This window comes from Bos indicus, chromosome 5 (assembly GCF_029378745.1).
Source record: "Bos indicus isolate NIAB-ARS_2022 breed Sahiwal x Tharparkar chromosome 5, NIAB-ARS_B.indTharparkar_mat_pri_1.0, whole genome shotgun sequence".
In the NCBI taxonomy this organism is placed as follows: domain Eukaryota; kingdom Metazoa; phylum Chordata; class Mammalia; order Artiodactyla; family Bovidae; genus Bos; species Bos indicus.
The window spans coordinates 43,201,524-43,215,545 of record NC_091764.1 but is presented as its reverse complement, the minus strand read 5'-3'; the positions used below and the strand labels follow the sequence as shown (position 1 = coordinate 43,215,545).

The following is a 14,022-nucleotide window of genomic DNA, read 5'->3' as shown; positions in this document are numbered from 1 at the left end:
TGCATCTCCTGCATTGGCAGGTGGATACTTTATTGCCGAGCCACTAGGGAGGTCCTGTGTTGAGGGGCTTGCAAAAAGACCTCTGATGAGTTTTTCGTTTCACACCTCATGGCTTCTACCTCCAGATCTAGAAATTTCTGCCCTCTACAAAGAGCACAGTCATTTGACACTACTCTCACTTTATAAACTAGTTGACCATGATACAGAAAATGAATTTTTAATAGAAGGAAAGGAAACATCTGTCACATTATAGGAAATAAGCAACAGGAAAATCAGAAGCCCTTTATAAACATTTTCCTAATGCAAAATACATGTCTCCAAGTAAAGACTAACCACACTTGTCCTCCTTGCTGGCTGGAATGGTGGTTTCATCAGGCTTCCTGGCCATCTCCCCAGTGGGCAGGATCTCTTCTGGAGAAAATACTCAACAGTGTTTGCAGTACTGCCTTCTGCTGGGTCCTTTCTTGCTGTATCTCCAAGAAGAGAATCATAGAGATATAGAGCTAGAATTTATTTTGGAGACTTAGCAGATTAGGGAAAATGAAATTTAGAAAAAAAGTAATTTACTTCAAGCCCAAACATGTAACAACTAATAAGACTGGAACCCTATCTAATGGTCTCCATTGCTTCTAAGCCCAACTGCTGCTTTGAAGAGCTCAGGATTCATAATTTCACAGAATTTTTTTAGCTATATATTATTGTTATTAGTAGAAGTGAAACTATATATGCAGAGGGTAAATATGCATTGAGACAATATTTGTATAACATGAGAATTTGTTACATATAATAGAAAAATATTTTACATTTAAATAAAACTTTAAATTTTAATCTAAGAAATTTAAAAATATTTTTAAAATTAAAAATTTAGTTTTAAAAATTTTAAATAAAAATATTTAAAATTTAAATGAAATAAAATTTCACAATAAACTGTGGAAAATTCTGAAAGAGATGGGAGTACCAGACCACCTGACCTGCCTCTTGAGAAACCTATATGCAGGTCAGGAAGCAACAGTTAGACCTGGACATGGAACAACAGACTGGTTCCAAATAGGAAAAGGAGTACGTCAGGGCTGTGTATTGTCACCCTGCTTATTTAACTTCTACGCAGAGTACATCATGAGAAACACTGGGCTAGAAGAAGCACAAGCTGGAATCAAGATTGCCAGGAGAAATATCAATAACCTCAGATATGCAGATGACACCACCCTTATGGCAGAAAGTGAAGAGGAACTCAAAAGCCTTTTGATGAAAGTGAAAGTGGAGAGTGAAAAAGTTGGCTTACCCATCACTTCATGGCAAATAGATGGGGAAACAGTGGAAACAATGTCAGACTTTATTTTTTGGGGCTCCAAAATCACTACAGATGGTGACTGCAGCCATGAAATTAAAAGACACTTACTCCTTGGAAGGAAAGTTATGACCAACCTAGATAGCATATTGAAAAGCAGAGACATTACTTTGCCAACAAAGGTTCGTCTAGTCAAGGCTATGGTTTTCCCAGTGGTCATGTATGGATGTGAGAATTAGACTATAAAGAAAGATGAGCGCAGAAGAATTGATGCTTTTGAACTGTGGTGTTGGAGAAGACTCTTGAGAGTCCCTTGGACTGCAAGGAGATCCAACCGGTCCATCCTAAAGGAGATCAGCCCTGGGATTTCTTTGGAAGGAATGATGCTAAAGCTGAAACTCCAGTACTTTGGCCACCTGATGCGAAGAGTTGACTCATTGGAAAAGACTCTGATGCTGGGAGGGATTGGGGGCAGGAGGAAAGGGGGACGACAGAGGATGAGATGGCTGGATGGCATCACTGACTCGATGGACGTGAGTCTGAGTGAACTCCAAGAGTTAGTGATGGACAGGGAAGCCTGGCGTGCTGCTATTCATGGGGTCGCAAAGAGTCGGACGTGACTGAGCGACTGAACTGAACTGAACTGAATACTTTAAAATATTTAACTGCTGTAAAAAAATATCTTCCTCTTCTTGAATAAAGATGTATCCACATGTGTTACTATTAATTTTACCAACATTTTTGAAATTTCCATGTTAACTAGCTGCAGTCCTAGGTTTAAAGATACAGAAGAGAAAATAATAACCCTTGTCCCAGCTTGCCAACAAATTGGAGAGGCTGACATGAAACAGACAAGTATGATACTGTGGATTCCACATGGCAGATTTGGGAACAAGAGCTTCTGTATGACTGCATCCCAGGCTTGAGTGAGAATGAGGACCGGGCAGGGACCAGATCATGGAGAGCTTTGTACATCATGCTAAAATGTTTGCTAAAATGTTTGTATTTTACCCAAAAACGGCCAGAAGACATTGAGAAAGTAGATGCTCTAAAATCATGTGACTCAAATTATACTATAGAGCTAGTGGGTTTTTTCTCTGCTCCTTAATACTGAACACCTTGATACAACATCTGAGAGTGGAATGTGATGAGTCACCAGACTCTATTTCCAGTTGTAGAACTGACGGAAATCTCAGTTTCCTCATCTGTAAGGTGGGGGTCATTACAGGATTGTTGTAAAAAGGATCGGAGGTAAGGCCATTAAACATTTATTACCATGTCTGGCATAGTAAGGGCTTCCCTTGTGGCTGATAAAGAATCCGCCTGCAATGCGGGAGACCTGGGTTTGATTCCTGGGTTGGGAAGATGCCCTGGAGAAGGGAAAGGCCACCCACTCCAGTATTCTGGCCTGGAGAATTCCATGGACTATATACAGTTGGACATGACTGAGGGACTTCCACTTCACTGGCATAGTAAACATTCAATAGCTGTAAACTGGCATCGTCTTCACCATGATCATCATCATAAAAGACTGAAATGGAAAAAATGGATTAGAATGCTAAGGGTTAATTGTAACATCTAGGGTTAAGAGCAGTCTTCTAACTCTGCTGAATATATTGCTTCAAGTAATAAAGTCCCTTCACGGAGAACTACTTTGTCAGAGGCATGGCTAGAAAGGGACAACGGTTAGCAAAATGTGTTGATTATGTAATTGAGATGAACTTTCCCTTTGATTTTGCTGTTCAAGAACATGTAAGAAAAGAAAACGAGTTTCATCGGCTGAGATCAGTATCAGAGGAGAGCTGTGTGCTTGCTTTGTTAGTTAAAAGTAGAAAAGGAAAATGTCAAAGTCCGCTGGAGACTGGGGATAAAAATCAACTTTTGTGTTACCTCCCTTTGTTCATCAGCAGGCCCATATTATGCTTTCAACCCACTAGTAGATTGTAATTAATTGTTTATAAAGTATCTTTGCAGTATAATGGCTGAAAGTTATTTTTGGCTGTATCTTTATTATTGGAATACTTCCTGTAATTGCGCCAAATTCAAAATTTTAAATATAGTTTAGCAATTCCAATTTGGTTAAATTGAAAATTGAGTAGGTCAAATTAGATTTACCATAAGCATAATGCCATCTATCTATTAAAAACGGCCTATATTTCAATATTCTATAGAATAATAGGTTTACTTTCTGTGTTCTGTTTTGTTAGTGCTCCTATATTCCTCCCTGTAAGAGAGAAAATCAGAAGAACTTGGAAAGTGTCATGAATTGGCAACAGTACTGGAAAGATGAGATTGGTTCCCAGCCATTTACTTGCTATTTTAATCAATTTCAAAGGTAAGCAAATATTTACATGTGCATATTAAAGTTGTTTGTAGCCTCGGTAGCTAATTATATTAATAAATCATAGATTGTGCTCACTTGACAAAATATACAATGTGGAGAGAGATAGTCTCGACTCTTCCTAGCATGTAGTTAGGGTAGCCCTTTCTTACTCTATAGGATGGGGGGCATGTGAAGAACCTGCTAGCCAAAAAAGGTGAGAACCTGTATCATGCATCATAGAGTTTACCCTCTGGATACACTAAGAAAATGCCTTTAGGTAGGAGGACTGTTTACTAGGAGTGTTCTCCCAAATCATTTGTAATTAATGATCACAAACTGAACAACGTTCAGATTTATCATCATTTTGGGCTGCATCAAATCTTATCTTTCTTTTTCCTTTCTATTCTGACCAGATATCTTCAAATGTTTCCATCATTAAAACTTTACTTGACCTAGAGAGAACTCAAGTTATAGCATACAGCAACAGTGCCTTGAACTAGACTATTCCAGTATCCACCCAGATTAATCATAGTAATCTGTTCATCAAATGTTGAGTATTCTCAGCTCTTTGCTGTCCCTCTCCATTTGGGTGTTCCACACTTAGGTCAGACTTTCTCTTCCTCCCATAATCCCTCTCTTAGTGAATGGCACTATAGCCTACTCATTTACTGAGTCTAGAAACTTTGAATAATTCTTAACTCACTTTTCTCCTTTATGCTCTATAACCTATATTTATCATCCTGTTGATTTTATCCTGTATTAACTCTTCTGTGTCTTCCCTCTGCCACTGTTTTAGTTTAGATTCATGTTATTTCTCATGAATCTGAGAGCACAATAGTCTTCTAACTATTAACACAACAATAGTCTTCTAACTATTAACGCAACAATAGTCTTCTAACTAGCCCTTCTACTTCCACCCTTTGCCCCACTCCAGGACATTCTCCACACTGCTGCCAAGACTGTCTTTCTTAAACTTGGAAGCAAGAACAGGCAGGTAGAATCTACGTCTGAGGCAGGGATATGGCAGAGTCTCCTAATTCATGTAGAGGAAGGAGGTACAGAAAAGGGGCAATTTGTAGAACATCCAAAAGTGCCAGCTACAAGATATACCTCTGTGTGCTGTCTAGAGCTCTTTCTCAATCCTCACTGTCGTAACTATACCAGAATAACTTTAAAAAAAAAAATGCATCACAGATGAATTAACTTAGAATCTTTGATGGTTGAACCTAGGTATTAGCATTTAAAAAATCAATTCTAAGAATTCTAGTATATGGTCAGGATTGAGAGCCACTGCTCTATCCTCTCACCCATAACCCTCTACTGGAATTGTTTGTATGCCCATCTTCCCAACTAGATTGCCTACTGGTTAATGGTATGGACCATATCTTCTTTGGGTTTGTATCCCTAGTACTTAGCACAGTACTTAGCCCAGAGATTTACTTAGTACTTAGTACTTAGCTCAGTACTTACTTAGAGATTGGGGTTGGCGGGGGAGTAAGGAGAGTACTGAGTGAAAAACATAGCGTTTCTGAGTGGCTACCTGTGCCAATCACTGTGAATAACATTTTGGTTAGATCACTAAATTTCTTATAATAGTTCTAAATACTGGCCCCGCTTGACAGGTGGGAAAACTGAGTCTTAAAGATTCCAGCGGAAGTCTTGAAGTGAAAAAAACAGAATGCAGCTTGAAACCAGCTCATCTGATTCCCTGAGCTCCTTCTGTTAGCCCTCTTCTTATCCCAGTTTGAGAGTAGTGGCAGTGGCAGTAGCCCATGGAGGGGTACATCAGAAGAGACATTTAGAATCACAGTCAGCAGAACTTAGCAGCCATGTGAGTGATGCGGAAAAGGGAGGTATCACATTTGACTGAGTGTGAGAAAAGGATAGTCTAGCTCTGACTGTGCTGAATCTGAGAGTCTCAAAATATCCAAAAGAAAGAGGTAGAATTACAGACTTTCAGTTCAAGAGTAAGAAGTCCGGGTCAATGTTATACGGATCTGGGAATCGTTGGCACCCAAGCCATGGTTGAAGCAAAGAGAAAGAATGCACACTGGGAAAGAATGCGTACTGGAGTGAGGAGAGAAATGTTGACAGAATCTTGGGATCCTCTGTGTTATTGGTATGAGGGGGAGGAGATGGAGAGAGAGTGGCCAGATGTTGAGAGGAAAGTGAAAAGATTTGGAAGGGCGAGTGTTTTAAGGGGAAAAGAATAATCAAGATGCACTGCTTAGAAGTCAACTGTGGCAGCTCCGAGTGTGTAAGTGATCTTTGTGAACACAGTTTAGGTACTGCCTCAAAGCAAAGGGGTTGAAATCACTTTGTCTTGGGCTGAGATGAGCCTGTGAAGGTTTTACCAAGTGCAGGCTACTTTTTCAAGAAGTTTGCCGTGACTGGAAAAAGAATTGGAGGGAGGAGATGAGTAATTGAGAGGGAAATAGGAATGGATACAGAGAAATGAGACGGAGTATGGACTAAAACTGCCAAGGGAGAAGGAAATATTGACTACACATAGTAAATAAGGAAAAAAGGGAACACTCCCTGAGGAAAACAGGGGAGAAATGAAATACAAAGGTGACGTGGGGATATGGTTTTCAGTGAGATGGGGAGCCCAGCCACAGGAAACAGGCACTAGCAGTCAAGACAGTTTGATACTGAACCCACCACGGTCTGCACCAGGTGACCCTTTAGGCTCCCACCCCCTGGACCCGGAGCTGGTTTCTGAATGTGCATGACCTTGAGCTTGCAGGAGGAAGCAGGCAGGCCCCTCCCACGGGCTGTGCTACCCAGCTGCTGGTCATCTTGGTAACTTGCCCTCATTCCCCACTCAGGTACCAAGTTTTCTAAAGGCTGCCTCCTCCAAATAGGGCTGCCTTCTGCTAGGGCACGAACTCCGAATATCCTCGGTACCAGATCAAACAGGACCATTCCCTGGCATGCTGAGAATTATCTGTAAAGAACTCACCCTGCATTATGCTGGGTTGGCCAAAAAGTTTTTGGGGTTTTTCTGTAACATCTAATGGAAAAACCTGAATGAACTTTTTGGCCAACACAGTATATCAATTATAGTATATCAACTTTAGTAGTGGTACATTTAAGTTCATCATTCCTTCTTTAGAACAGATACCCATTCCCCATCCATCATCTCACTGTCCCATTTTCAAACTTTTGGGGTATAGACAGAAGTAGGGATGGTCTCTCACAACTCAGAAGCACGCCATACATGATTTTAAGTGACTTCGAGAAAACAGAAGTTTGAAGTTTGGCTCTTTTATCATGACATTTGCAAGAGGAAACAAGAGTGCTGGTTGGAGGTGTGAAAAATGGCAGCTCCTTGGTGCCATCTACTCTTAGTACACTTTTTACTACTGCAAAATATGCAATAAAAATAGACTCACTGTAAAGACTCCCAGATGCTCTTGATAAGGTGAACTTTATATTTAAAGTAACCTTTAGATTTCACTCAAATGCAGGATTGGAGAGAAAAGTTATCAAGAAGTTTCCGTTTTCAAGAAAAGGATGTTATTTTAAAAATCTAAGACAAAGATGATTGGAGTCTTAGGTTTCCATTGTTGAAGGCTTATTTAGGTGAGTTACAGTCGGGAATGGAATCTGCAGTGGCCAGAGCAGCCATCAGTAGCCATGCCTGCCCTGGAAGGATGGTCCCCATGCAATCACCCCTTCCTTCTCTGCCACCCAAGAACCACAACATGGTGTGGTGACTTCCTGCCCAGGGCTTGTGGAACCAGGCCCTGGCTGCCTCTCTTCAGGATCTTCCCATACAGCCTTCTGGCTCTATGACTCCTTCAACCTTGAAGATTATCGAATCTCCATAATCTCCATAAAATTTTACACTCTTTGGTATAGGCAAGGTCACACTTACTTTCCCTATATATTTTTGTCTCTTTCTATGGGGTCGCACAGAATCGGACACGACTGAAGCGACTTAGCAGTAGCAGCAGCAGCCTTTCCTTGGCTTATCTTTTCTCAGCAAAACCCCAGAAATGCCCACTTCTCTCTCTCTCTCTCTCTCTCTCTCTCTCTCTCAAAGTGTCTCAGTAATGTCCAGCTCTTTGCCACCCCATGGACTGTAGCCCACACGGCTCCATGCCCCCTTACCACAGTTTTTTTCTTTTTTTGGCTGTGCTGGGTCTTTGTTGCTGCGTGGACTTTTCTCTAGTTGCGGCAAGTGAGGGCTACTCTTTAGTTGCAGTGCACAGGCTTCTCATTGCAGTGGCTTCTCCTGTTGCAGAGCATGGGCTCTAAGAGCTCGGGCTTCAGTAGGTGTGGCGCCTGGGCTCTGGAGCACAGGCTCAGTAGTGTGGCACACAGGCTTAGTTGCTCCAAGGTGTGTGGGATCTTCCCGGACCAGGAATGGAATCCGTGTCTCCTGCATTGGCAGGTGGATTCTTTACCACTGAGCCACCAGGGAAGCCCACCAAGTTTGTTTTGAAATCTCCATTCAGTTGCTCGAAAACATCTCTGAGTCTTAGTCTTCCCATACAATTTTCCTCCCTCATCTTTGCCTTCCGCAGCTTCCCCTTGACGAGGACGTGTCCCTGGAAAATGGCTACTCATTCCTTAATTCCCTTTGGATCTAAAGACAAGGAAGAGTGATCTGTCCTTAGTTTTTGAACTTTTCCTCTTAAGGAAAGCATTGTATTTTTCTATACAGGTTTACTTTTTAATACTTAATTTCTTTGTCCTAAGTGGATATTAGTTCACAGAGGGCACAGAGCAGGCTTACACATGCATGTGTGTGCACCCCCACACCCACATGCACACACACACACACACAGTTGTCAAATGAACAGATCCAGCCACTTCACCTGTGAAGCCTTGAATTCATTCCCTCAGTTGAGGCCCTCACTGTTTCTCATCTAGATTGTTGAAGTGCCTCGCAACTGGTCTTTCAGGCCTGGCCTTTCTTTCATCAATCATCTACACTAGGCTAAGTTTTGTTGTACTTCACTTAAGTCTTCTTTGATTTTATCACAGTCCTTGATTAAATTTTTCTGCCTTCTTATTGTTCATTGGATGAAGGCTATGCCCTTCTGATTCCAGGTTCAACTTCTGCTGTTTACTCCCCGGTCTATAAGCTGGAAAAAGAAAAACAGACATGATCCATGCCTTCATGGAGCTTATACCCTATCATCACATTAGATAGATAATTACAAAGTGGAGTAAACACCATGAAGGAAAAGCTGGGGGTGCTGCTATGAGACATTATAACAAGGTGGGGAATTTCAAAGGCCTGTATGCATAAATCGTAATTAGGTGGAGACCAGAAGATGGTCAAGAGTTAGGTAGGCAAAAAACAAGGGGAACGGTATTTCAGAATGAGACACCACTATATGCAGAGGTTCTGAGGCAAGAAAGTTTGGTGAGTTTTAGGACCCAAAAGGCCCCCACGACAGAGAAGCTGTTAGGGTGAAGGAAAGTGGTGAGTGTTGATTCTGGAGAGAATAGGCAGGGTTTACATTTCTCTTAAACTCGGTGAGTAGCCAGTGATGGGGAGTGGTGACTTGACCTGATTTAAAGGTTTACACATTCATTCCACCTAGGCCAGTCCTCAGAGTATGCCCTGTTTCACACACACATTCATGCCTTTGCTGTCTCTCTCCCCTTCCTTCATCTTTTCCCTTTTGTAGGAATTAGCATGCTACAGTGGTAGGAAGGCTGAAACTAGCCACTTTCTAACATGTGGTGTGTTACTCTGACCTATGTGTGCCCCATTCCCTTTGTAGAAGGGAGAAATGATAAGGTTATTGTGAGGTTATCAGTGAGATGGTACATGCCTAACCCTGAGTAATTCCTATGAAAGTGTTTGCCATTATTATTTTTGTTACTATTAAAACTTGCCTCAAAGGCCACTGTGTAAACTTCTCTCACCTTTTCAGGTATAATCAGGCCCTCCCTCTTCTGAGTTCCTACAGGGGTGTGATTGCTTTTATCACACTGTTAGAGAGTTGGCTGAATATGTATCTTTCTCCTTGGATAGGTTATGACTTCCTTAATGCAGCAACCATGTGGCCTTAGGTGTCTGGTTTACATTTCTTCTCTACCGCTTAATAACTATGTGACCTAGGGTAAATTGTGGAACTTCTTGCTCTTGATTTTCTTATCTGTAAGATGAGACAAAGATAGACATGTTCTATCTTCAGGATTTTACTTTTTATTTGTTTATTTTGGTAATGATCATATCTGCACAAGAATGAGTACTTAGTATACGTATATGCTTTTCTTTCCTTGCCCAGTAAATTTCTAACATTAATGGTGGAAACAACTAATCAGAGCATAGCCTAATTATTCACTGATTAGATGCTGAGTGAGATCTTGAATGAATACATAACAGAAATTTGATTAATGAGCAAAGTGATGGAACATACAAAAATAACTCAAAGGAGAGAATTCTATTGTGAAATAAGATAAATATGTTGTACTTCTCATCCTGAACAGATATATCCTAATTTTTAAGTTCACCCAGAGTATGTTTGTCCTATGATATATATTTTCCAAATTAAATTTGCCCTTAGCATTTTAGACAAAGATGAACATAATGGTCTGAGCTAAAGTTGAATAGAAAGCTCTTTAGAGTACAGTATGAAAGTCATAGAAAAGGAATGCTCACTTACTTAGGGCTTAGTTTTCTTACCTACAAAATTTCATAGATTAAATGATCTCTAAGAGTCCTCTAAGTTCTCAAGTTTTATGATTTTGTAATTCCCTGATTCTGAAGGTGTGTACAATTGCAATAGCTTAAAATGATGGATCAAATCCTAATGGTGAAAGAGAAAGAAAATTATCAAAGAACCAAATGGTTAACAGTCTGGAGCCATTAAGTGGAGGAGCAAAGAGTCCTACCTCAATAGTAATTGAGTTTCATAATTATGACACTGAGTCATCAAAAAAGTTAAATTTGGTTCAATATACTCTATTTAATAGGTAAGGAAATGTGTAATGCATTTTTAGAAAGATGTTACCAATTATATTTTAATATTTGTATTGGTTTTTATTCAACTTAAAAGGTTAAACCTCAATTATTTGGAAGAATCACTTATGTGAATACCTACCTCCTTCCCTTGAAATAAACAATATTGTTTTAGGGAGTCCAAAATCTTCCTGCCACAAAATAGCTAATCACTCTTCTATCATGGTATTACCCTTGCCAGCATCCTGGATTTCATCCATTGAATTACCACCATTTTAGTCTTTTACTGTTTAAAAAAATTTTTTTCTTTATTGGCGGATAATTGGTTTACAATATTGTATTGGTTTCTATCATAGATGACAAACACGTGAAAAGATGCTCAACATTGCTCATTACTAGAGAAATGCAAATCAAAATTACAATGAGGTATTGTAATGCGTGAGTGACCTCACTCCAGTCAGAATGGCCATCATTTAAAAATCTATAAGCAATAAATATTGGAGAGTTTGTGGAGAAACAGAAACCCTCTTGCACTGTTGATGGGAATGTAAATTGATACAGCCACTATGGAGAACAGTATGGAGATTCCTTAAAAAACTAGGAATTAGAACTACCCCTGTGGCTCAGTGATAAAGAATCTGCATGCCAATGTAGGAGACTTGCAGGAGATAAGGGTTCTATCCCTGGGTCAGGAAGATCCCCTGGAGGAGGAAATGCCAACCCACTCCAATATTCTTGCCTGGAAAATTCCATGGACTGAGGAATTCAGTGGGCTACAGTCCATGGGATCGAAAAGAGTTGGACACGACTGAGCACCTGAGCACACATACCCTATTACTCTTTTATTCAAGTATTTATTAATGACTAGCTTTACACCAGGTGATGGTAATCAAAGATAATAAGACAGTTTATGTCTTCAGGGAACTCACTGAGTACTATGAAAGACCAACATGTAAACAAACAGTTGAAATGTAATATATTCAGTGCTAAGTGCCATCATCACACACACACACTAGTATAGTGCTTGGACCTACTCGAATGGAGAAAAGGAGTAGAGAGAGAAAAGCCTTCATAGAGGAAAGTCTGAAGTGTATTTTCTTAAAAAATGAGTATTTTCTGAATTGTATTTTCTTAAAAAATGAGTATTTTCTGAATTGTATTTTCTTAAAAAATGAGTAGGAATTTTCCAGATAAATGAAGGCTAAGGAAATCGGTCCTGAATATTCCTAAAGGAAATCAGTCCTGAATATTCACTGGAAGGACTGATGCTGAAGCTGAAACTCTAATTCTTTGGCCACCTGATGTGAAGAACTGACTCATTTGAAAAGACCCTGATGCTGGGAAAGATTGAAGGTGGGAGAAGGGGATGACAGAGGATAAGATGATTGGATGGCATCATCAACTCGATGGATATGAGTTTGAGTAAGCTCTGGGAGTTGGTGCTGGACAGAGAGGCCTGGCATGCTGCAGTGCCTGGGGTCACAAAGAGTTGGACAAGACTGAGTGACTGAACTGAACTGAAGGAAAGAGATTTCGGGTAAAATAATGAATGTTCAGAGGCATGAAGATTTGAAATGTCATAGACAACTGAATGAAATGTAAGGCTCTACATATTCTTGGAAAGTACATTTAGGGGGAAAGTGATAGATGAACTTGAAGAGGGTAAATCAGATAATGCTTTGCTTTTATGGTATGCTGAGGTCTTAGACTTTACTCTGTATGCAGTGGAGGAGCAACATTCACGTTTGTGATTTAGGGAGACCAGTCTTGTGACTGCGTGGAAGATAGATAGGATATAAGGTTAAACAATTTGGAAATTATTGAGTCAGTCTAAACAAGGGATGAAAAGAGCTTGAGCAAAGGCAGAATTAGTGGAGAAGCGAAGGAGATATTGGGTATAAGACTGTATGGAAGTTGAGCTCACAGACTTAGAGATACACCTGTGCATGACTGGGAGTCAGATTCAGAGCAGGATGCATGGCACAACTCTGGTTTGCTGTCCTGGGTATTGGAGGCAACATCAATTAGGGGTCTCTGGGAAGACTTTTGCTTTCCTAATATAAGCACCATCCCCTCCTGTTTCTACTACTTTTGTCCTGGCAGAGAAGTGGATAGAAGTGGCTTGATGGCAGAAGTGCAGAAGCCATATTGCAACTTTGAGGTGATATGCATCAAGGTGGGCATGCATACGTTATGAAGGGTAGAGCAAAAAGATAGAAAAAGCCAGCTTTCCCACACCATCGTTGAGTAGCTGCCCCTGCCCTGGCCCACCTACCTCTGGATTTCTTATTATGTGAGATTAATAATACATGCTTATACATATGTCTCTGAATGCATTTATAACCAATATGGTGAAACATGATTGGTCAGTTATAGTTGATTTGGGCTATGTCTTTGCATCTGTTTTTGACTTATGAAGCTCTAAAACCAGATTTCTTTTTTTGGCAATGCCACTTGTCTTGCAGGATCTTAGTTCCCCAATCAAAGATTGAATTTTGGCCCCCACAGTGAAAGAACCAAGTCCTAACCATTGAACTGGCAGAGAATCTACCAGATTTCGTTTTAATATATTTATGGTTGAATTTAATTGTTCCAATGGCTTCTAAGCTTTCCTTTCATTTTTTTACAAGACAAATTAGTAAAGAAATAGACTTATTTTTACTGGTAGACCCATTAGGTTACGTTAGAGTACAAATGGGGAGAAATGTGCATATAAATGTGGAAAAGGATATTTTGAATAAATTCTATAGGGAAATTTTATTGACTTTTGGATGAATTACTAAATACTAGACTTATTTGGCAATGGCACCCCACTCCAATACTCTTGCCTGGAAAATCCCGTGGATGGAGGAGCCTGGTAGGCTGCAGTCCATGGGGTCGCTGAGAGTCAGACATGACTGAGTGACGTCACTTTCACTTTTCACTTTCACGCATTGGAGAAGGAAATGGCAACCCACTCCAGTGTTCTTGCCTGGAGAATCCCAGGGATGGGGGAGCCTAGTGGGCTGCCGTCTATGGGGTCGCACAGAGTCATAGACGACTGAAGCAACTTAGCAGCAGTAGCAGCAGCAGACTTATTTAACAAAAATTTAATTTTTAATAGAGCTTTTTACTTTTGTTTTCTGTTTACTCTGAAAAATATTTCTTATAATCTTTCATTAAATAAGAGACTGATTTGAAAGTTTTCTTTTTAAGGAATATGGCTTTCTTTTTAGACATTAAGTCCAATGATACATCTTGAGTCTTAAAAACTAAAGCAATGAATCTGTATTCTTTTCTGTGTACATTTGTGTCTGGTTCCATATTAAGAGAGATTACATCAGAATTGAAAGCTCTGTTTGGTCTCAAAACCTGTACTTTTTAAAAGAGAAGCAATGATTTCTGTGGCTTCTCCAGCATGCTATAGAATATGTATGGAATTCATTTCAGTGTTCTTCCAAAATCTGACACCCAAATGGCCGTACATTACTTAGGATACAAATT

At 40.1% G+C, this 14,022-nt stretch overlaps 1 protein-coding gene across 2 annotated transcripts in view; it reads left to right on the top strand.

Moving 5' to 3' along the window:
• The window catches only part of KCNMB4 (potassium calcium-activated channel subfamily M regulatory beta subunit 4), an 82,147-nt gene that overhangs the window by 32,034 nt on the left and 36,091 nt on the right, over window positions 1-14,022 (top strand). For both annotated transcript variants that reach the window (XM_070789286.1, XM_019960807.2), the window contains exon 2: window positions 3,496-3,623. In XM_070789286.1, coding sequence (XP_070645387.1) covers window positions 3,496-3,623 — 128 coding nt within the window. The remainder of the gene's footprint in view (window positions 1-3,495; window positions 3,624-14,022) is intronic.